Source organism: Cinclus cinclus, chromosome 17, assembly GCF_963662255.1.
Source record: "Cinclus cinclus chromosome 17, bCinCin1.1, whole genome shotgun sequence".
In the NCBI taxonomy this organism is placed as follows: Eukaryota; Metazoa; Chordata; class Aves; order Passeriformes; family Cinclidae; genus Cinclus; species Cinclus cinclus.
In genome coordinates this window covers 2,058,460-2,081,840 of record NC_085062.1, presented here as the reverse complement: position 1 = coordinate 2,081,840, position 23,381 = coordinate 2,058,460, and the positions used below count along the sequence as shown (strand labels likewise).

Here is a 23,381-nt window from a genome sequence, read left to right as displayed (position 1 = left end):
GTTTCTCCACCAGTGGATGGAGGCGGCAGCTCCAGCTCAGGGGTTCTGGCAGACCATGGAGACTGGTAGCTTAAAAATGAGTCCAATGGGGTGGAGTTAGATGGGTTTCAGTGCTAAGGAGCCAGTCGTGACTTCTCACTGGGGTATAAGGAATTGTTCTTCCCTTGAACAAAAAGGGTTTTTCAGTTCCAGAAACATGAAAGCTGCAGATGGCTCTAAGCCAAGGCCCAGGATTAACATCCCCATGGGGGAAAGCTCTGCTTTGGTCCAACTGGAATGTAGATCCAGACCTGTCACCCATCTTCAGGCACACACCAACCAGGTTCCTCATGTCTGACCTCTGGCAGCTGCTTCACTTTCTGGAAAGGGCTCAGGATGAAACAGCAGCAGAAAATACTCCTAGGTCTTGGGCAGAGCTGGATCAGGATTTCACAGCTGAAGTCTGGACTTCTGCAAACACCCAAGTCAGTGGAGTCCACACTTCTTCAGCATCCCTGTCTCACTGGAGTTGATTTGGGGCTCATGAGGCTGCACCTGCTGACATCTGTGCAGAGCAGTTTGAGGAACATGTTGAATTAGGGTGGAGTGTCTTCAACAGCAACCTCCTGGATGGTGCTGCACGGTTATTTGTTCTTCATGAAACCTTCCCTTCCTCCCGTGCCATTGGAAGCAGGAGAGGAACCCCCAGAAGATCCTGGAGCCGCCCCTCTCCCATGGGTACAACATTTTTCACAAATGTTGACCTGCAGCCTTAGGGAACCACTGCCTGTAGGTGAGAACCTCCCCAGGGCTCCTGCTGGCTCCGTGAGTTTCTTCAGCATCTGCTCAGGAGCACCGGGGCTGCCATGGCAATTAATAATGACTAATCTAGATGCACCATCGTTAGCATGGCCAACGTGGTCAGCATCTCCTCTGCCCTGACTTACCACAGCAAATACTACAAGTTTTCTCCAAGCCGAACATGCATTTATTCATCAAAGAGATTGCAAATGACTAATAAATATGAAAAGAAGTTGGGGAGCAGCAAAAATTTCTGGACCAAGATCAGTCTTTACTGACAACTGCTGCTTTTCCTAAGCAAAAGTACCCTGCAGAGTTTAAAACAGCATCCAACTTCAAAGCAGACAGCTCTCCAGATGGAGCTTACCACCCCTGCAACACCCAGTGCTTTGTCAGGTTCTGTGCATTTACAGAGGGACAGTGGGATTATTTCCAAAGGAGGGAAACACAGCGGCCTCTTCGAAGCCGGGGGCTCGGAGCGATGTGTGACCAACACACTCCCCACAATGCTGGTGGTGAAACTGATCTCTGGGCTGCCCTTTCTGCCTCGTGTCTTTTTACAAGGGCCAACAAGAGGAAAGCCTCACCTGTCAGCTGTGTCTGCAGCTGGGATGAATGCAGTCCCTCCTCGGTGGGATCCGGACACCCTCCGGTACTGGAAAGTAGGATCCAGAAAGTGCTGTGTTTGCAGCACAAGGATTTCACCTTTCAACTCTCTTTCAGTGGATTTCCAATTCAGGGCACCCAGGCAGCTGCTGTGAATGTCACAAGGGTGGCTTTGGTCACCCTGGTGCCACCAGGGAAGGGACCTGCAGCCCTGCAGGGTCTGGCAATGTCCCATACGCTGGTGGCTGCCCAGGCTTCACCTCCCCAGGCTCCTCTGCATCCCTGTTTGATGATTCCTCCACAGCTGGAGAGCTGTGTGTCCATGGATTTAATATCAGGAGTATTTCTGCAAAGCTGGCTGCTTGGTTTGTTGGTTGGTTTGCTTGTGCTGCTGGCCCCCAGCCCCTCTGAGCACTTGCCCCAGTAATGCCAACACCAATCTCGGATCACTCCAGATACAACTGCTCCAACCTCCTGTCAGTGGCCAGTGATTTATTACCACTCCACTGCCTGGAGTCCCGACAAATACTTTTGGTAATTGCAGGAGGCCAAAAAATGAGAGGATAAATAAACCTGACAATTAATTCAGCTGTTACTCACACATACACACATAGTGGCACTCATTCCCAAGTCTCTTATGGACCCAATTCTCCCCAGATGGCACAGAAGCCAGGCAGAGCTCAGCCAGCCTGGACACCTCCGGCCAACACCCTTCAGGATCCCAGTGCTGATAAGAGCCAGGCATCCCACCAAAAGCTGCTCTATTTCCTTCCAAGTTACTCACCAGCCTACCCTGTCTCATCTCCTGCCAAGATCAGCTCTTTAGCCCTCTGCATCATTATCACAGAGCATATATAATTTCATGGCAAATCACAAGAACTGAGGAATGGCTATTTGGATTGCAATTGTCAGGAGAGTATAAAATGCTTCCTGCTTTACAGAGCCCAGGAACAGCTTCTGGTCAAAGCTCAGCTGGGGAGCCCCTGCCCTGCTGGGGCTGGTGTGTGAGGGCTGTGGGCCACCATCATGGGAGGACACGGGGCTGGGTGCTGCCAGCACAGAGGCGTGGTATTCTGGTGTGATTAGTACCCTTTAAAAAAAAAAAAAAATTCTTGCCCTGCTCATTGTTGGGTAACCCAGCTTTATCCCACTCCCCTTCATTGCCCATGGGGTGCACAACAAGGACAAAGGACAGCCTCCACCGTGTGCCCTTTTCTCCCTGCTCTTGGCACTCAACCTGGCCTAGCTAAAAAATAAAATAAAATAAAAATTATAATCTTACTTGTTTTAATTCTTCCCAAATGAGAAAAGATTCTCTAATCCTGACTAAGCACTGATTTGTCAACAGAAGGTCACAATGCTCCTGCACCTTCTCAGTCTGTCCAGGGCAAAGGTATTAGGGGCATTTTTGATCTTCCCCTCAAAAAATCCTGTCTGCCACTTAAAATACAATCAAGTGTGGATTGCTGACATCTTTTTATTGCTGGTTTTCAAACCATCTGCTTTTGTCCTGTTTAATTTTAATCTCTTTATGTAAAAGCTTTGCAAGTAAAGTTTTTACTTTTTTAGTTTTTACTAAAGTTTTCCATCATTAAATTTTAAGTGTTGGCCTTGAATTTAGAGTTTTCCCACCTTCCGTTTCTTCAGCATCAGTGTGAATTATTGACCAAGGAGATGGCTGTCAGCCCTTGTCAGCATTTAAACCCTGATGTGAGAGGTTGAACAGCCTGACTCCTGTTTGTACTGGTTATTAACTTACTCTAACTGCCTTCAGAGTGGCATAAGCCTTTCCATGAAGGTTTTTCAACAAAATCACTGGTCTCAAGAGATCTTTACGCTGATTTTTAAGAGCCAGCAGTATCTGCCCAGTGCATCGCCATGGCAGCTGGTTGCTGGAGGAGAACATGGAGGCTGGAGGAGGCAGATTTGGTCAGTGTGGGTACATACTTGGAGAGATTTCAGACAGTGTCTCAGCAATCCAGATGATCCAGGGTGAATCTTGGCAGCACGGAGAAAGAAATCTTTTAGATATCCCTTGGGCAGACAAACCAGTCAGGGCAGCGCTGGCAGAAGGCAGGATACACCTCAGCTGAAATGCTCCTTGCTGTGCTTTACATCATTTGTGTAAAATCCATTTCCAAGCCCCAGGAATGGCAGCAGAAAGCCCTCAAACCACCTAACAGCCATTCCATGGACTGAACTCCATACAGCCATCCCTCTCAGCTCAATGCCCCCCACTCACCACCCCCCAAGTAGCTGGGAAGTGCTCCCCAGCCTATGGCATCACTGTGGGAGGGGGATTTGGGGACTCCCAGCTAGTCACGGCTCATGAGACAGGTGTTGGAGGTAAAGCAATCTAGACCCACAAATAGATCCCAGGGCTTCTTAATTAGGCAATCATTCATTAGCCTTCCCCAAAATTTCCTACAGCCCTGGAAGAATGACACATGGGGTCTAGGGGTGCTCGCTGTGCCCTCACATATGGAAAAACACCTGCTGCCACCACTCCTAGGTCCCCTCAGCCCACTTTACCTTGGCCACCCCATCAATGCCAACACAGAAGTCCCTTAACCCCCCTCCACCCCTCACCTGCAGCCACCTGAGCTGCCCCGTGAGCAGCTTGTCCTGCCCAGGCTCACACACCCCCACAGGCAGGAGCTACCTTCTTGCTGCCAAATAAGTTTTAGGTTGGGTTGGGTTGGTTTCTTTGCTTTTTTATTATTTAACCAGCACGGCAGTGGTCGCCCACCGCTCGCTGGTGGGCACGCTGAGCACAGTAACAGTGAACAAACCCAGCACCTTTAGCAGAACCCCCTCCCCTCTGGAGCAAGCTGTGGAATTATTTACACCTGGTGCTCTCTGCACAGCCCCTGCTGTCGTACAGATCCCTCCACAGCAGCTGTGCACAGGCTGGGTACACACAGAGAGATTTTCCCCTCCCAGTACAGTTCAAGAGACAAATTGTCCAGTCATTTGTTTGCGTTTGTACAAGTTACAAAGTTGGTAAACGTTAAGTTTAAACTCAGGGTTTTGTCATGTGAGTTTCTCCTGGGTTGTATAACTGCAGCTGACAGCACGAGGAGATGCTGTCAGACCCTGCTGTGAGATTTTGGGGTGCCTGGGGATGCCTTGGTGGGGAGAACAAGGGCCACAGGGGGAAACGCCACAACCTACAGGACCAGCAGCTCCTTCTTTCCCAAAACCACGCTCCCATGGGCCCACATCTGAGCAGGTACAGGGGGACCATCCAGGTCTGAGGGGGATCCCCAGCAAACCACTCTCTGCCTCCTGCCCACACACTGCCAGCTCATCGATTTGACACAAATTAATGAACCTGCAGCAGGAGGATCCTCTGCTCCTGCACCACAGCAAGGTGGCTCAGAGCTCCTCAGTTGGGAGCTGCTGCTGCTCTAGTGCTCTCGAGTCCCTCCATCCCTGTCCCTGCTGCTGCCAGCGACAGGCAGCTCCAGGAGGGGCTGGGTGGGGATGGTTTGTGTGGACACAATGGAGACACAGCAAGACAGGGTGCCAGAACCAAGCAGTGCTGTGGCCAAGCGCGGCTGAGCTCTCAAGGGCGGCTCCCCAAGAGTAGGATCCCACTGGAGCAAAACCCACCTGTCCTGGACTGAGCTGGTCTCCTGCATCCCTGGGCTGCTCCCCCAGCCTAGGGCAGGTGGGACGGGGATACATGGCACTCTCTCCTCCTGCAGAGTTGGGAACAGGAGCAATATTGTTATGTTCCCCCATTCAGGAACGATGCCAAAGGATCCCACCGAGCAGGGGGTGAGGCTGCTGGAGTCCTGCAGCATCTCAGTGTCACCCCAGCACCTTCACACCCTCCCAGCCCACCACCACCGTCCCCTTCTGCACACACTACCCTGCCCAGCAGCTGGTGGGAAACATCTGCCCAACCATCCACAACGCAGCATTGACTCAAAACCCCCACAAAGGCCAAAACAACCTCACCAGCACCTTAGTACTCTTCTGCCACACTCATGGCACAGCCTCAGGTGTTGCTGTGCTTTGGGCTCTTGGCCAGCCCCAGCCCCTCACCTTGCACACAAGGAGAACAGTGGGAGTGACAGAAGAGGAACGCGGCTCCGGTTTGCACGGAAGGGTGGGACTGGCTCTTCTCTCTCCATCCCATGGCTCTGGGTGCTGCTCATGCTGCTGGTTAACAGAATGCAACCCAACCCTGCCCATCTGGGCTGGACACAAGGCAGCTCTGCAGCTCCTAGCTGGAGCCTGTGTCCCTTCCTGATGTCCCAATACCCAGCTGCAGGTTGCCCACGAGGTGAGAGACCCGAGTGCCACCCCAGCACCTCCACCCCTGGTGTGCTGCACTACCACTGGTGACAGCAGCTGTGGCACAGCCCCGAAGGCAGCAGCTCCAGGCCCCTTCTCTCACCCCTCTGGCCACGTCTCAGCCCTGGCTGGGTCACTGGCAGGGTCTGTGGTGCCACTCTGCCAGCTCTGCAGCCACCGTCCACCGGCAGCCAGAGCCTTCCTGGACATCTGGAGACACCAAGCAGCACACAGTATTGCTACTGTGCCAAGTGGGAACTTTATTCTTTGTTGTGGTTGGGGTTTTTTCTGCTATTTTTTTTCCCGAATCAGCTAAGGAGGTGGCTTTGAAGATGGGTCAGATTTGGATAATTTTTTTTTTTCCCAGCAGAATCTGTAACATTTTAATAGCGTTTTGCCCAGACATCAGCTCTATGAGTTTGTACAGCTCAGAGCCACGGAGACACCAGCAGCAATAACCTGGGAATGCAAAGACTTTCCACATTGCTTGTGCATTGTCTCGGATTCTTTTCTTAAAAAAAAGAAAAAAAAAAGAAAAAAAAACACAACAGAAAAGACACAAACATTGATGAACATTTAAAAACCTGTACATTGTAAAAAAACCAAAAAATAAAACCCAACAGAAAAAAAAAAAAAACAAACAAAAAAACAGTAACAAACCCCAAACAAACACCACCATCATTCTCTTGCTTTGAAATCAGAATCAACCTGGGAACGTTGCAGGGGGAAAAGAAAGATCCATGGTGAAGGTGGCGGTGCCTGAGCCCGCGGGGCTGCCAGAGGCTGCGGGGCTGGGCTGGGCTGGGGCTCCTCTAGCGTATAGAATGCAAAGCATTTAATACATTTTATTTTTTTTCTTTTTTTTTTTTTTTTTTGCCATTTGTTTTCCCCCCAGAGCGAGAAAGCAGAAGTGAATGAAAAAAAGTCTAATATTTTTGTTCTTTAACCATGTAACTGCAGATATGAGCCAACATCATGGAATGAAAAAAATAATGTAAAGTAGAGCATTCGTGTGTATCACAAAAATACAATAAAAACTTTTTTTTTTAACTTTTTTTCTTTTTTTTTTTTTTTTTTAAAGTTTCCTGTGAACTCCCTGCCACGCTGGCCTCCTGCCCACTCTGCCCCTGCCCTGGCCAGCTCAGAGGGCTCTGGAGAATCAACGTCTACAACCAGCAAAGGTGTGTGTAACGGGGGGCCCTGCAACCATGGCAAGATTTTTGTTTGGCTTATTTTTTTTTTTTAAACTAAGTACATACATTCTCCTGACTCCCAGATAACTTGGATGGATCATTGTTACCTTTTTTTTTTTTTTAAACCCTTCCATACAATAAACAAATGCATCAAAGCCTGCATGTAAGAACAGAACCTCTTTTACAGCATGTAATACTGTGTTTCGTTTAAGTCCTTCCTTGCGTAAAATATTGACATAATTCACTGAAGGTATCAAAAATATACCCTGTAGACCAATACAATTTACAATTGCCTTTTCTCACCATTCAGAAAACAAAGCACTTAAAGCAACCGAGCCCCTCGGTGGGCAGTGCGAGCCAGCCCGGGGACGTCCCTGCCCGCTCCGAGCGATCTGGGATTGCTTCCATCGAAGGGACCAGGATTTTTTTGTGTTTTTTTTTTTTTTTTTTTTTTTTTCTAAGAAACAGCTCTTCACTCCCTTCCCTGCCCGCTCCTCCCAGCCACGTTCAAAGCGTGTCGTCTTGGGGCTGATAAGTCTTGTGACACGGGAATGCCGGGCACGCGGCCCTCGGATCAGCCAGGGAACCGACCTGGGGCGTTCTGTCCCGTTTCGTTTCTCAACCAGTTTTTTTTTTGTTTGTTTGTTTGTTTGTTTTTTGTTTTTTTAAATCTTTTCTTTAACCCGCTCAGGGTTTTGCAATTCTGAGGCACATCCCCATGGCCGGGTCCGGGGGGGGGGAGCATCCCACAGCCCGCTGCCAACTCCGCAGGAACATCCCGCAGGCCCTCGCTCCGTGCAGAGCGTCCGAGCGGCCCCGGGACGGACACACGGCCGCTCAGGACGGACACACGGCCGCTCACGGTCCCTCTCCAGCACAGGGGTCACCGCCCAGCACGGCTACCAAGATCGAAGATGGGTTCCTTGGGTTTTGTCTCGTTAAGGCTTTTTTTTCTTTTCTGTATCAGACCGAAGAGGATGCAGAAATTTCCAGATGTTGAGACAGGAAAAAAAAATAACCCAAAGAAAATAACAATAATAATAATAATAATAATAATAATAATAATAAAAAAACCCAAAACAAAAACAAAAACAAAACCATCATCCCCACCAAATTGGCTGGCCGGGAGGGAAGGGGAAAAAAAAAAAAGGGGGGGGAAAAAATGAAATAGCTCTGCTCCTGCATCTTCGCTCGTGAGAGCCGGCGGGGCCGGGGTGGCGGGCGCCAGCCCCGGGTGCTCCGCTCGCTCCCCGTGCCCCGGGTTTGGTCGCCGTCTCTCTGCCCCTGGCTCCTCTCATTCACTGTCCGAAAGGGTTTCGTACTGGGAGCAGAGCAGGGGCTTGGGCTCCTCATCCCAGGCGTGGTGCTGGCTGCCAGGGGTGCCCTGCGGCAGCGGGGCGCTGGGCGCCGCCGTCACCACCCCGCTGGGGAGCCGCATGGTCAGCGGGTTGTAGGGGAACGGCGTCGAACCTGGCGGGAGGAGCAGCAGAGAGTCAGCACCGGGGGGTGGCTCTGTCCCTGTCCCCCCCGTCCCCCTGCAGCCTCCCCACGCCCCTGCCAGGGCGGCTCTGGGGACCGTCCCCACAGCCCTACCTGCGGACGACGGCCTGTCCTCCCAGACGCGGTTGGTGAGGGGGGTCCTGCGGTTGCAGTCGCCCTCCGAGTGCACCGAGGACACCGAGGGCGGCCGCTCTCCCGAGGACAGACCCGGCGCTGGGGACTTGGCCTTGCGGCTGTTGGGTCTGGCAGCGATCTTTGGCTTCCCCCCTCCTCCTGCAAAGAGAGGCACCCGCTCGTCACCCGGCTCGCTGTGACAGCGCTCGGGGGTTTGGGGAAGGGGTGTGGGTTCCCCGCCTTTCCCTTTTAGGAGCTTTGCAAAAATGGCTCGTGGCAGGAGAAAAGCTCACCCCGGGACAACGGCAGCACTGCGGGGATGGTGATGGGGTGGGTGGCACGCAGCGGCTAGAGAAGGGTTCTGTCCCTCCTGGGCTGCTCCACTTCGTGGGTTGGTGCCACCAACTGTCCCGTGGAGGGACCTGGGGCAGGGCTGGCCATGTGGCTTTGGCCGTTTCCCTGCAGGATCTGCTGCTGAGCCGGCTCGTGGCTCAGCACACAGACGTGGCTCAGGAATGGAGCTCCATGTGCTGCCCCACATGCACAGGCAGTGACCCCCCCCCCAGGAGCCCTGAGCACACTTCCCAGTCTCATGGTCTAACACGGCCAGGATGGTCTTTCATCCCTCCTTATAGCAGAGTCCCGGGGATGGATGTTTACCAGTTTTTAAAAGGTCTGAAGCCACAAGGGCCTCCGAGGGGCAGGTGAGCCCAGACAAACCAGGGGAAGCTCCCCAAGGGGGAGGGATGGATGGGCTCTGTTATCCCACCCTGCCTGCCCAGCAGCAGGCAGTCTCCACCGGGCATGGGGAGGCACGGCTGGAAGAAGCTGTTGGTTTCATGCAGGAGCCAGAAAAGCTTTTCTGCAAAAAACTTTAGAGTGCCTGGTGTTAGCTGACCCAGAGAGGTGTGAGCTGACCTGAACGAATGTGCACGTGTGCACCCAGGATCTACTCCTGTGCCTGGATTCCTGAGGATGATCCCTGGCACTGCTGTCATGCTCTGTGCAGGGCACTCACATGAGGCGCCTTGCCCTTGTGTGTGGGGGACGAAAGCTTCCCCCATTCATCCCTGGTCACCCCCCTTCCTCCCTTTCTTAACTGGGGATTTGCACAATCTCATCTCTCCTCAAGTCTCCCCAAAACTGAGCAGACACTGACATGGAGCTCTGCAAGCCCCATAAGGGCCCATGGGGCAGCTCACCCCCAGCTCTCCTCTCTTATTATCCCCCAGGCATCACTTTTAGCTCCCTTTCTATCTCCCTCTTGCTCCAGATGCTCCCAGATCCCATCCCAGGTTGGATTCTGCCTTGACACCCCCAGAGACTGAAGTAGGGAGGGAAATACCACCCAGCCCTGTGTCCTCCACACCAGCCCTTCTCAGCACCTTCCCCTGTTTTGGCAGCAGTGATCCCCCTGGGGGTTTAGAGACAGCTGGGGCTGAGTATTTTAAGTTTATGCCTTTGATTTTTTTGGGTGGGAGGATTTTCCACCCCCATACACTTCTCCATGGTGTAAAAAAAAAATACAGGAAAAGGAAATATTAAAAACCAACAAATAGGGAAAGAAGCAAGTCAGTGGTTTAGAGAAAGCAACAGCACCTTCAGATACTATTAAATTAACATCAAACAGGATTAATCAGCAGATCCACAAAGCTCAAAGCTGGGGGAGGGAGGGGGGAAAACCAAAATGAACAAAAACAGGGAGGGGAGGCATAAATCCCCCTGTAAACGGGGAGATAAAAAGGCTGAGAATTAATAACACAGAGAGAGTGAAGGTGGAGAGGGCTGCAGACCTGGCAAGGAGCGCACGTCCTCGTTTCGTCCATCAGCAGGAGTTATGGGCATAGCAGCGGGCAGGCTTGCACTGGCATTCAGAGAGTTAAAAGCATTGGCACTGAGAGGTGAGCGCTCTTCCCACTGCTCGTCATATTTACCCATTAGGGCTTTCCTAATTATTGCCTCCAACCCCATGTTGGTACTGGAATTCTCTTGGACCGACTGGCTCCTACAACTGATTAGCCCTGGGAGATACGGGAGAGGGAGGAGAGAGGGGATGGGAGATGGGGGGGAGCCAAATGAGAAGAAAGATGGGGGGGATGGGGAAAGGGGGAGAAAGGAGACAAGGGAGAAGGGAAGAAACAAACAGTCAGCACATTCTCGCAAAGCAACAAACTTTGTCATCTTGTTCTTTAAAGCACTGCGATGCACCCGTCCTCCTCCTCCTCCTCCTCCTCCTCCTCCCACTCCATCGCGCCCCAGGGCTCGGCGGTGGGACGGATGGGACTCACTCTGGGATCCAGGTTTTGGGAAGGTTCCCCGGGGTCAAGGGCTGGGGACAAGGGTTTGTCACCGGGCCCCAAAGATCACCTCCAAGGAGCATGGGCTGTGCTCACAACCCAGCCAGGCTCGGCATGGGGGACAGGAGGAAAATCATTTGGCTGTGGGGACCCTATGCACACACAGCAAAAGTCAGTGTGCCAGGAATTTGGATGCAGGGGCAGCTTCCCATGAAGGAAGTCAGGGAAGGAAGAAGGAGTACCCCACAAAAACACCTGATGAGAAAGATGTGCCTGGATTTGGCCCTGGGGTGAGAGGATACAGGCAGCCCCCAGAGCTACACCGGGAGAGGGGAGCATCCTGCTGTCCCTCCTCGTCCTGCTGTCCCTCCTCGCGCTCTCTGCAAGCCCCCTGCCCACTGCCCCCGCCCCCCTTTCTCCCCAGGCCAGGCTCCCACGGGGACCAGGGCCTCCCGGGCTGCAGGACAGGATGCAGAGGCGAAGTGTCCGCGTGGTTGTGAGTCTCAAGCCATGCAGTTATGGAGCAGCACCGCACAGGGACCAGAGGCTCAGCCACGCCACCGTCATTCCCAGGGTGGCAGTTACAGGGAACAAGCAAGGGCAAAATATAGACACAAAACTTCCAGGCCCCCTCCCCTGCTGATCCCATCCTGGGGTGTTCATCCTGGGATCCCTGCCCCTGTGCTTGGAAAGGGACGGATCCCAGGTTCCTGTAAATCTGGTTTGAACGTTTGACTTGCTGTAAAATCAAGCAGGGTCTTTGCTGGTCCCCTCTAGCCAAAGCTGACCCTCAAATCTTGTCTGCCAGGGCCTCTCAGGTCCTACCTGGCTGCACCTGGTCACCCCAGCAACTGATGCAGCTCACTTCTCCCAAACTCATTTCCACCAGCAAGCAGTTCTACACCAATGGTGCTCCCACAGCACCAAACCCCTGCCACCCTCCCACAGCACCTCCTGCCCTCAGCTGTGGGAAACCTGCTCTTCTCCTACTTAAAACTATCAACCTGAAGGCATTCCTGCTGTAGAAGAGCATTAATCCTTAATCAATTGAGTAGCAATTAGTATTCCTCAGTGGAGATTCACTCCATTGGTGAGCCCACCTGGACAGTATGACAGCTTCCCACTGTCACTGTCCCCGGGCTGGTCCCGAGCCTGAGCACTCCTCCATCTCCCAGGAAACACCTCCTCCTGCCCCAGCACCCTTCATCTCCCTTCTGGTCCTCAGCATGGCCATTTTGTCCAGCACAGGGTGCTGCTCTTGCAACCGGCTCCTGCGTCCTGCCCAGCCCACAGTGACAGAGACCCATCCCACTGCCCACCCTCACATTCCACTTTGCCACTGCCCTCCCACCCACCAACAGGTGACCACAAGGTCCCACCAAGAGCAGGGTGCTCTTTCCAGATGTGAGGTCCACCTTGCTAAGATGGTTTAAACCCTCTTATGGCATCAGATGGCCAACCCTTGCTTGACCTTCAACCTCTCCTCCTAAAAATCTGCCCAGGCTTTCCAAGGAATTACACTGCCCTTTCTCCAACCCAACAGCAGGGAGTTGTGGTGCGTCCTGAGGCTTCTGCCTCCCAGCAAATGTTACACTTGGTCTTAAGGGAAAACAGAACATAGGAGATGCTTAAATCTACTGAGCCTCCTGGTCTCCATAGCTGTAAGCCCTGTGGGAAACAAGGCACAGGTATGTGGGGAGTTACCTGCTCCAGTAATCGCTGGCATGTTGAAAATCTCTGTCCCAGGCTGCCCCACATCTGGAGAAAAACAAAGAAGCTCTTCAGTACAGACAGCAGCACATGCAGGTTAGTGGCTGGGAGGACCTGCCATAGCAGCCATGACAAGACTCCCATCTCTGTCACAGCACTCTCAGCAGCAGCCCAGCTCCCCCAGGCACAGGGGTGGACTGTGGGTGCTGTCTGGGATCAGGAATAACTCCCAGTGCCTTTGGGAGATTCACAGTGGGCACCTTCACAAGGTGGGAAAGGGCAAAATACCAGAGCCCTGGAAGCCAGGGCAATGTCTTTGTGCTCAGTGCTGGCCTCCCTCCCTTCTTCCCTCCTGCCCTTGGTATTACAAGCTCCATGAACCCAAACCCTCTCTCCTGCCCATGGGGTTTTCAAAGGCTCAATGCCCCCTATCCACGTAACAGGTCTGGGCAGTGGAGAGGGCAAGGAGGAGGAGAAGAAATGTTAAATCAATATTTTGCCTCTTAGCTGAGCTGTTTGACTTGGATATTGCTTTCATTAGAATAACAGAAATTCTCATCAAGTAAGAGGCATATCCAATTTCTATATATTTTTTCTTGATAAGGGAAAGTGTGGAAGGTCAGGGGGTTCAGCCACGTGTCCCCAAAGGGTCATAACAATACTGTTGGCTCATGGTAACATCATCCAGGAGACGAGACAGCTCGGTCCCTCTTATCCGATGCAGCTGTTGTAAGATGGATTCAAATTGAATTAGTATTGACTGTATAATGCTGGGCTAAATTAAATTATGATCCTATCTACTCTATTAGCGGTTAATGAATGAATGGGCTGAATTTCTAATCTGAGCCAGCCTGGTTAGTTTTACAGAGCTGCACCAATATTGATGTAGGGCTTAAAGTAGGGTTGGGGGGAGATGCATCTCAAGGAGGAAGGATTCAGCTTGGCTGGCCAATCATTACAATATCAATTGCTCTTAAGTGTCCTCCATTCTCAGCTCATTATTTCCTTCCTACCGAGGCTATCTGGTGAGGGTGGGATTGACAGCCTCAGAGCACAGAGACCAGGCTTGGAAGTCTCCCGTGGATTCCCCAGACACACACAGTCACTGCTGGCACCAGTACACAGCACTCTAGGAACATCTGGACCTTGTACTTCAGAGAATCACAGAATATTCTGAGTTGGTCAAAGACCATGGAGTCTGTCTCTACAGTGCAGACAGAGCTGTCTGGGAGCATCCATTCCCTAATCTCCTTTGCTTCATGTGTCCTCGAGGCTTTCCCTCCCCTGGTGCCCTGCATTCACCTCCCCACAGGCTCTTACTGTACTCCGTCTCGTTTTTGTTGGTCGTGCTGAGCTTCTTGATGATCTCCTGCTTCTTGGACTTCACCATGGCAGAGTTGCTTTCGGTCAGCTTGCTGAAGAAAGCTGGACGTTGAGTGTTGTTTCCTGGGGACTTGGACCCCATCCTGCAGAGCAAAACACCACTGGAAACCTCTGCAACATCCACTGAAGAGTCTCTTCCCTCAGTATAACTCCTGAGGATCAGGCTGGGAGCTCCTGGGATCCTCAGCATCTCCCAACCTCTCTCCCTATCCGAACGATGAAAGTACCCTGTGGTACTGAACAGCTGTGACAAATGTCCCTGGGATGGGACAGAGCTTTGGGCAGCAAGGAAAGCAGCCTGGCCCGGGCCACGTGTGGGGACATCCCCATCCCCAGCTGCTCCCAGCTCCCAGGCTGTACCTCTGGTCCATGGGCTCTCCCTCGCGGAACAGGACGGGGTACGGGGCGCTCTTGGCGTGCTCTGTTTCTCCCACGCCGTCTGGTGGAGACACGGGCTCGATACAGCTCTCCGGGGCTCCCGCCGCCGCCTTGCCCTGCTCCGGGGACCTGGGCAGCAAGGGGACATGCCATCGGTTCACTGTGACAGCCCCTGACCCTGGGCTTGGGAGGGGGAGAAGGATTCCTGCTGCTTTTCAGCGTGGTTTGGGCAGAGAGCTGGGCTGAGCCAGGGACAGCCAAACACAGCAGCCCAGGAGGGAGCTGCTGGTGGCAGGGACACACAGATCCCTGGGGAGGGCTGTGACATCAACCTTTTGGAGACACCCTCTTGTCGTTGTGAACAGAGCAGAGGTAGAACCCACCACCTCCCATCCTCCTTGTCAGGGCCACACAGAAGTTGGGTGGCTACAGAAGGGAGCCCCTGGAGCTGGGGCAGCTTGGAGAGGATCACTACTGGCCCCTGATGCCTGCCCGTGGCCAGAGCCTGGGAGACAGCCAGGCTCGAGTCTGTGAGGAATTCCTCACGGCGAGTTCTGGGAATTTACGTCTTAGTTCTTTCTGTGGTTTCTCTTTTTTCCCCAGTTTTTTTCATCACTGGGTGGTCAGAGCTGGGCTCTTTTCCTTCATGTCAAAAAGCCAACTCTAGGACCAGGCAGAGCTGGGAAGACCAATCCCATTTACTGACAAGGCACCACTCATTCCTGGACACATCTGGGTGGGTGTTTGGGTGGGAAGACAGACTCCTTTTTTAATTCCATACAACAGAAATCAGACCTGCCTTGTAGCAGGAAGGGGATTTGAAAGTGACTTTTAAACAAATACAGGTGAATGAAATGAAGAACTGCAGTTGTCAGGGCACCTTGTCTAATAAACTTCTGATTCATTGTGAAAGATGAACATAAAATTAACTTTGAACCAATGGAAAACATGTTACTTCAGGTTTTTTTGGAATCATCTGTGGTCAGGGAAGGAGAACAGTGACAGGACAAGAGGCAACAGGCACAAACAAAACACGTGAAATGCCATCCCAACACAAGAAAACCCTTCCTTCCTGTAAGCGCTGAAATGCTGGGAACAGGCTGGCCAGAGAGGGGCTGTCTCCAACAGTGGAGATATTCTGAACCCAACCAGCCACGACCCAGGACAAACTCCTCAAGAGTTCACTGCTATGCTGGATGATCTCAAGAGATCTCTTCCCACCTGAACTATCCTGTGACACCGGCCAGATTGGGAAGGGAATTATGCATGGACTTTAAGGGGCTCTAAAGAGCATCTATAGGACAACAGAAATGGCAAGAAGCACCACCCCAGGGGAAAGATGCCCAGATGAGAAAGGAGTTAAACTGTGTAAAGAGGGATTCCCCCCAGCACCCGGCAGAGCAATGCCAAACTCCAATCTGCCCCGTCCAACCGCAACGCCAGCTAGCCAAGGGTACCCAAGGGCCCACCTGAGCTCAGACTGGCACAAGCCCACCTGTGCCAGCCCGGGTTGGCCTCTGAGCTCACCTTTTGCCCAATTCATTGTGCGGGGAGATGCGTGAGGCTGCCGTGTGCTCCTGCTGCTGCAGGAAGGCCTCGCTGGGCGTGCGGCGCAGGTCCAGCACCGGGCACGCCGCCCCGGGGAACGAGTACACCGGTGCCTGGATGTGGGAGTTGAGCTGCTGAGGGTGATGGCGGGTGTAGTCCTGCGTGATGACCTCCTGGAGAAGAAACCAGAGTCAGCAATGGAACTGGTCTTGACCTTTGGCTTGCTGGGCCCAACTAAGAGGGTGAGCAGGTGGGAAATAGGGTGATTCATCCCTGAGGATGGGAAGTCTGCCTTCTGTCTGCAACAGCTTTTGTGATGGGCTTCTTGGGGACACAAATATCTGGGCTGAACACTCGTGACGCCCCCTGCTCTCCAGCCCCCAACTAGAAGAGTTGAGGTCTCCAGCATCACTGCCAGCCCATCCCCACCAGACATGTTTCACTGAGCTCTTCCCTCCTCCCCGGAGCCCCAGCAGGAAGGTGATGGGGATGAATGAGGTTGGTTAGTTACACTGATGTGCTGGGCCAGCGTGACCACCCGCTGGTTCATGCCCTTGATGCTCTGGCTGGACTGCAGGGGCTGGCATTGGGGGCCGTCGGGCTGCCTCAGGTGCTGCAGGTGGGTGGCTTCAGGAGCTGAGGCCTTCAGCGAGCCTGGGGGGCACCAAGAAGAGAGTAGGAATGAGATGAGATCTGTGTCCCTTTCTTCAAATGCCATCCCAGCCCTGGAGCACAGCCAGCCTGGGCTCTCCCGTGCCAGGTCCTGTTCTCACCTTGCTGCTTCTGCCTCAGGTCATGCTCCCCATGGCCCTTCTCTGTGTCCTGCAGCAGCTTGGCCCCTTTCTCATGGGAAAGGCTGGGTGAGCTCACGGGACTCACTGCTTCCATCCGTTCAGGGCTGTAGCCTCCATGAAAGCCTGAGGAAATAGGAGGGAGTTAAAACCAGGAGCTCACTTAGCTTCTCCCTAGTACTGTTGCACCATTGCTTGTGGGTAGAGTCACATGTTCAGCAAAGTGGGGGAAAAAAGAGACAAGGGAAGACCTGGCAGGTCACACTGCAAGGCCAACTCTGATGTCCAGCCGTGGTGATGACTGCTGTGAAGAGGTGACGTCTCATTCCTGCAGAACTCAGCAGCTCTTGGTGACAGCATGAGATCCAGGGACCAAATCCAACCTCTGCAGGTTCAGTTTGTTCCCCCATTTTCTCCACCCACTGAAACCCCCACTACGCCTGGAGAGGCAGCGGAGGTGGCTGCACAAGAGGTCTCCAAGTGCATTACAAAGCAGAGCCCCAAAGCCCAGCATGGCCAGGACCAGGGAGATGAGAACTGGATGTGAGACCCTGGAGATGCCACTCCAGATACAGCAGACTCACAAACCACAGGGGCAAAATTTGACCATTCTTTGCTTTTTAACACCTTGCATAGACTCATAAAACCATTTAGGCTGGAAAGACCTCTAAGGTAATTGAATTAACCATGAACCTACCACTGAAAAGTCCACCAAGTTCACACAAGCCTCTGCACAGACTGAAAGTGCATCAAAGCAGGTAGAGCTGCAATGAGGGACAACAATCACCTTTCAGCAGAGATGGAAAACTGAGGCATGGATGGGATATGCTTCTGCAGAGGAGAGGCAGAGGATGGAGGAGGCCTGGAGGAGGCAAATGCTGCCCCCCTCCAGCTGAGCACATTTGGCAACACAACTTTTGCCTCCACAGACCTTTCTCCTCCTAACACTCTATTCCTAGACACTGCCCTCAGCAGGCAAATGTGGCAGGAGACCCACAGCACTCCTGAAGGGTTCCTCCCTGTACCTGAGGGAGGGGAGGACCCCATGGAGGAAACCTCTGCACCAGGGATGGAGATGCAGCATCCCCCACTACTCCATGCATGCCAGCATTGAAGAGACCACACTTTAGATTCCCCCAAGATGAAGTATCCTGCTCTGGAAAGGTCCCTAACCAACAGTTAGGTCCGGAGGAACAGCACCTCCTTTGTGTAAGCTCTGTGGCCATGGCAGAGCTGCCCCTCTCCATAGCACAACACTCAGCTGGATGAAGTACAGGTGGCAGGGAAAAAGACGGGGAAAGCTCAGCCAGCGTGTGCCCCATGGCCAGAGGCACATCCACAGTCCTGGAACATGCTGCTAGAAAGTACCAGGACCAGACATGACTGAGGGGTGGGATGGGATGCAGCTCTTCTCCCTAGCCATGCTGCCATATCCTCTCCATCCTTGGGTTATGGGGAGGAGACAGAAACTCCCAGTACTGATGGCCAAGGCAGCTGCTGAAACTTGAAGACGGGGTCCCACCAAATCCCCACAGGCTGCTTATTGCTTCTGAAGGTTTCTCCCATCAAGAGTGACCCAGACCTTGAAACCCATCTCCTTCCTTGCACTTTCTACTGGAATAACTAATCCCAGTGCTTTTGTGTCTTACACAAGATTCCTATGAGGTGGCTCTTGTGGTCTGCTCTGGAAACAGCTGCTGAGCACGGCTGGGCCAAGCAATCCCGGGACAGCCACAGTGCCCACCTTGGGCAGCATCCAGCACCAGGACCCCGAGTGAGGTGACCCCGAGCACAGGGATCCCATCCAAGCTGAGACCCACAAAGCCCTCAGAGACCCTGCAGCTCATGAGCAGGGAGGTGCTTGTCTCATGGCCAGCAGCCTTGTCACGCTCGCAATCCCAGCTCTCCGCTTTGCTCGTTTGATTTATTACCCACAACTGCTCCTTACAGACTGCTTGGGAATTTCTAAGGATGGGGAAATCAAAATTAGCAAATGGCTATTGTCTGTAAAAAGCAACACCAAGAACTGGACAACATTTGCAAAACAGGACTTGACAACTGGAAAAACTGAAAGAGGGTGGGAGAAGGGAAGATCCTTAGAACACGTAAAAATAAAAAAGTCTGGAATAACTCAACGGCCAAGAAGCAGAGGGACAAGCACACTTGGGGGAGCTGATGGAGCCAATATCTAAAATGTGCAACTAAAAATAAGAAATAATGAAATAAAATGGGTGCCAGGCCACAGCTCTCTCACCTCTGCCCTCCAATTTCTGACCATCACTAGTAGTGCAGTTGTTACTCAGCAAGCCTCTTTCTTGCTGCCCCTTATCACAAGACATTTGGTGCATGATAATCACATCTATGAAGTTGGCTGCTGTCGTGGTGGTCTTACCGAGTGCTCGGAGCTCCTGCTCCTGCATGGCAAAGCGTTTACTTTGACTCTTTTCTCTACTGTGCTGCTCGGAGCCTGAGGCTGCGTGCTGCTGGTCCAGAGGGTGGTGGTGCTGCTGGCTTTTCCCCTGTCCTCTGCCATAGTGATGAGAGGAACCAGAGGAGGTGGGCAAAGGTCTCGACTCCATGGCTTTAATGGGCGAAGGCGACTGCTCGAGGTTGGCCCCGCTGGGCAGCTTTGAGGTGTAGACGTTGTTGTCAGTCTGGGCTCGTTCTGACTTGGCTTCCCGCACCCTGGAGGCCTCTTTCTGCAGAATGGTTGGGTCCAGAGGGGCTGCGTAGCCATCGGCAGCGCTGAGGGAGGAGCGCAGGGTGGAGGCAGAGGGGAAGGCGGCAGAGCGGATCGGTGACGTGGTGGTGGTGGAGGAGGATCTGGAAGGAAAATGAAGACAAGGCCTAGATGAGAGATGCACAAGGAGAAAGGGAATGCTGTTACCAGAGCCTCATAGATCAGCCTTGCCCAGTTGAGCTCCCTACAGGCCTCCTGAGCGTATCACTGGGTCATGCAGGGCTAGTGAGGAGGGCTTGGATGGAGCCTCCAAAACAGTAACTGGCCACACGGTATTTGGCCTGAATGCGTTGACTGGAGAACATAAAACCCATGGACAGGTCCCAGAGACCTTGATAATTCCACCACCAGGCAATCTTCAGCAAGAGGAGCAATACGTGTATTTGGGGACAGGCACACTCCTACTTTTTCTCCTGGCAGCAGGAAAAGCCACCAGGAAAAGCAAAGAATTGGGGCACCAAAATCTGCCTCTCCCCATCACAACTTCCCTGAAAGCCCTAATCCTGCTCCGACTGAGACTGAAAGGAAAACAACTCTCACTCCTTCCTCTCAGAAGTGCTCATTAATTAAATGCTGGTGCAGGCATCCAGGCAAGCGTGGGAAGCCACGGTGGGGGGAACATACCGTAGGACGGAAGGGGTGGGGGTCTCCGAGGAGATGATCTTCATGCTCGTGTTGTGGAGCACGCTGGGGCGCTGCTGGATGGTCTCGTGGGTGCGGGGTGAGACAGGAGAGTGCTGGTGGCTGTGAGAGTGGGAGGATGAACGACTGCTGGACTGCTCTGTACCTGGGGAGAGCACAAGGAAGGGCTTCTTTAGCTCTCTGCCCAACAGCCCTAACCCTACCTTCCACCCAGCACAGGAGGATGGACTCCTCCCCAGCCTACCTGGTCTCCAGATGGGCGCATGCTCCACTGTGGTGGAAGCTAGGATGGATTTTTCACGCTCCCTCTCTCGTTCCCGTTCCCGTTCCCGCTCCCGTTCGGACACCGATGATCCTGACTGTTTGGTCATGTGCGTGGGCCCTCCTGAAACCCAACCAAAAGGCAGTGAGAGGGCTGCAGACACAGCAGTTCCCCCTGGGAATGCTGCCTGCTCTTCACATCGCTGTGTCTGCAGAGCGATAAGGAATGGCTCCATCCAAGGTCACCTGGAGCAGGACAGACGAGGGCAACCAGCACGACAAAACGCAGACAAATCATGGAATAGCTGTCCTGGCGCCGTCTCCAGGATGTGACCTTCCACAGAGCTGTCTGCTTTGGGGAAGAAGAGGGAAAAGCAAGGAAGCCCTCGACAAGCAGGAAGAGAGGGAGTCAGTCCCTGAGTGAATTAATCTGGGAACTCCCAAACTGTCCAGGCATGCTGAGCCCATGGCCTTGGATTGGTTATGAGTGTCCTGCTCAACCATTTTCCCAATGCAAAAGCAACCTCCAGCATTACCTGGGGAGAGCGGGGAGCTGCTGTGCCGGCTGCCAAAGGTCTGGGGGGGTCCAGGGATGTAGGTGATGCGGTCCATGGTGGTGGCAGAGGTGCCAGGGGTAGGGGGCACGAGGACAGGCAGGTGCGGCACTTGGGACAGGTCGATGATGCCTGCAGAGAGAAGTGAGAGGACTGTCAGGAACACGCCAAGCTGCTGGGAGCACCAGCCTGACCCAGCCTCCTTCTCCCATCCCTCTCCCAAAGCCCTGGACAGCGCCGTGCTGGCAGGACCTGCTGCATAGTTGAGGGCGAGGGAGGGCTCCCGGGGTGACAGCCCACGCAGCATGTCCGCCCGCTGCGCCATGGCCGTGGCTGCGGCGTTGTGGTGCATCTGCTGCGACGTGATGTAGTCGTTGATGATGGTCTGGCGGTTCTCCATGGCGGCCGTGTCCGGGTAGCCCCGGATGAGGTACGGAGGGTACAGGTGTGGGTACGTGGGGCTCGGAGCAAGATGCCTTGGCAGGTAGTAAGCAGCAGCTGGGAGAGAAAAGGATGCAGATGTGAAACCACGGAGACGTCAGGCCTTTGGAGCGTGAGAAGGAAAAACACCGGACTGTGCCCCCAGCCAAGGTACCTGCTTCCAGTTGGATTCCCCTCGGGATGGCGGCGGGGTCGAAAGGCAGGGGGATGTGTCCTCGGTACAGATCGACGCCGCTGACGCCGCGGAGCAGGTGCTCGTACGGGGAGATGGGGTGGTGGTGGTCGGGCACGGGGGCGTGTGGAGACTTGGAGTTGGTGAGCTCTCTGGATGTGGGGGTGATCTTTCTGTCCTGGGACACCGGCTTCCCAGCAGTGATGCTCCCTGCAGAGAGCAGAAGGAAATGAGTCAGAGACCGAGCACAGCGGCCAAGCCACGTCCCTGAGGGATGCCTCTGGCCAAGCATGTCCCACAGGGACAAGCGTAGCTACCCTGAACTCCAGGGAGCTTTGCCTCCTCCCTGCAATGCCATGCCCTGTTACACCACCAAGGTTGAGGTGGGCCAAGTCCCAGTTGCCCCTTGGGAGAGAGGCCTTTCCAAAATCATCCCTCTACCCCAGCACATCCATGCAGGGCAATCTGTGCATTCACCCTGGTCTGCACAAGCAGATGATGGTGCAGCCTTGCTGTCATGCTGTTCAGCACAAGGAGGTGTTGGTGAGAAGTGTGAACATCTCCCACCCAGTGTCCCAAGCACCGCTTTCCTGCCCGCCTATGGAAAAAAAAAGAGTGCTGTGGGCTGCTCCTCCATGGGACAGGGAGGACGTTTTTGAAACACCAATGGCTTCACCAGCCTTGGCCCAAGTGTCCCTTTGGTTACCCTGGTGCAGGTGAGGTGCCCTCACTTCAACAGTGTGAGTACCCCAGGAAGGGTGCTGAGCCCCAGGTGTCCCTGGCAGCCACCCCAGTGCCATGAGTCAACTGTGGGTGTGGGGTGCTGGGAAGAACGGGTTCAACAGGCACCTGCTGGGAGCTGCTGGGGCAGGTGGGGTCAGCAGCTGCCTCCCATGCACCTCACCTGCTCAGCTGTTAGAAATTTTACCATCACATAAAAGGTTTGCCAAGTACCTTCGTGCTGCCGTGGTGTGGACTCCCGTGTGGAGACTGGAGACCCTCTGTGCAAGTGACTGCTGAACGCAGTGCCGTGCCCTGCCTGGTGGTCCTCATAGCCCAGAGCACTTTGGTGGGGCTTGCCCGGCTCGGGTACAATCACAGGAGCCCCTCTGGCGATGGAGCCACCCGAGTTTGTCACAGGGCTTGGCCTGTTTTTCAGGCTCTCTTCGTAAGCTCTTTCCAGATTCCTCGGGTCTTGGATGACATCCAGAGAATGCACAGAGTGAAAAGTCCTGCTGGGACTGCCGATGATGGAGCGCACATCGTGCTTTTTGGTACTCGAGGAGGAAGAGCTGCTGTCATACTTCAATGGGGTACCCTGGGGACAGGAGGCAGAGGGGACATCAAAGGGGCCTAGAACAGAAGGAGCCCAGTGACTGCATCCCACTGAGTTTCAACAGGACTCAGGATGCCTCATTCAGTGGGTCAATACACAAAGTTTTCTCAGTCAAACAGCCATTGGCAGGGCAGAGGTAACCACTCAGCACAGGGCAGGGTGGAGGGCCCATCTTGCATGTCTTGTTGTGCTCCAACAAGATGATGATGAGTCACTGCCGAAGGCTGGCTGTGCCCATCACGCCTCTCTCCTACACACACTGAAATGGGATAGGACTGCAAGGTGCCATGGGAACCCTGCAAATATTTGGAGACCAACAGGAGACAGCATGCCATGCTTCATCCTGACTACTGGCCCTGCTGAGTTGCCACTTGCCCATGAAGGGAGGAGACCAAGTTGACTCTGTCCTCGAAAAAGAGGCAAATTTGTCCCCTTTTATTTACACATCTAGATGGATCATTGTTTTCTTAACATTGCCAGGGGTTCCATCCGTTTTTGTATTTATCTGCAGGGAAGGATTATAGGATGGTTTGGATTGGAAGGGATCCCTTCAAAGGATGGGGCAGGACAACCTGCACCCAAGCAGAGCATCGGTTCTTACCAGGGATACAACACAAAGCTGTCTCTGCT

At 53.5% G+C, this 23,381-nt stretch overlaps 1 protein-coding gene across 1 annotated transcript in view; it reads right to left on the bottom strand.

The window, feature by feature from the left end:
- Positions 1-5,832: 5,832 nt before the first annotated feature.
- Positions 5,833-23,381, bottom strand: part of NCOR2 (nuclear receptor corepressor 2) — a 156,726-nt gene continuing 139,177 nt past the window's right edge. The window contains exons 32-47 of the mRNA XM_062504674.1: positions 22,370-22,733; positions 21,398-21,625; positions 21,055-21,300; positions 20,785-20,934; positions 20,232-20,372; positions 19,970-20,132; positions 18,998-19,428; positions 16,588-16,731; positions 16,326-16,468; positions 15,794-15,987; positions 14,249-14,395; positions 13,826-13,971; positions 12,500-12,553; positions 10,292-10,519; positions 8,478-8,657; positions 5,833-8,354 (exon numbers count right to left, since the gene is read on the bottom strand). Of these exons, the coding sequence (XP_062360658.1) occupies positions 8,179-8,354; positions 8,478-8,657; positions 10,292-10,519; positions 12,500-12,553; positions 13,826-13,971; positions 14,249-14,395; positions 15,794-15,987; positions 16,326-16,468; positions 16,588-16,731; positions 18,998-19,428; positions 19,970-20,132; positions 20,232-20,372; positions 20,785-20,934; positions 21,055-21,300; positions 21,398-21,625; positions 22,370-22,733 (3,135 nt within the window). The 3' untranslated portion in view covers positions 5,833-8,178. The remainder of the gene's footprint in view (positions 8,355-8,477; positions 8,658-10,291; positions 10,520-12,499; positions 12,554-13,825; positions 13,972-14,248; positions 14,396-15,793; positions 15,988-16,325; positions 16,469-16,587; positions 16,732-18,997; positions 19,429-19,969; positions 20,133-20,231; positions 20,373-20,784; positions 20,935-21,054; positions 21,301-21,397; positions 21,626-22,369; positions 22,734-23,381) is intronic.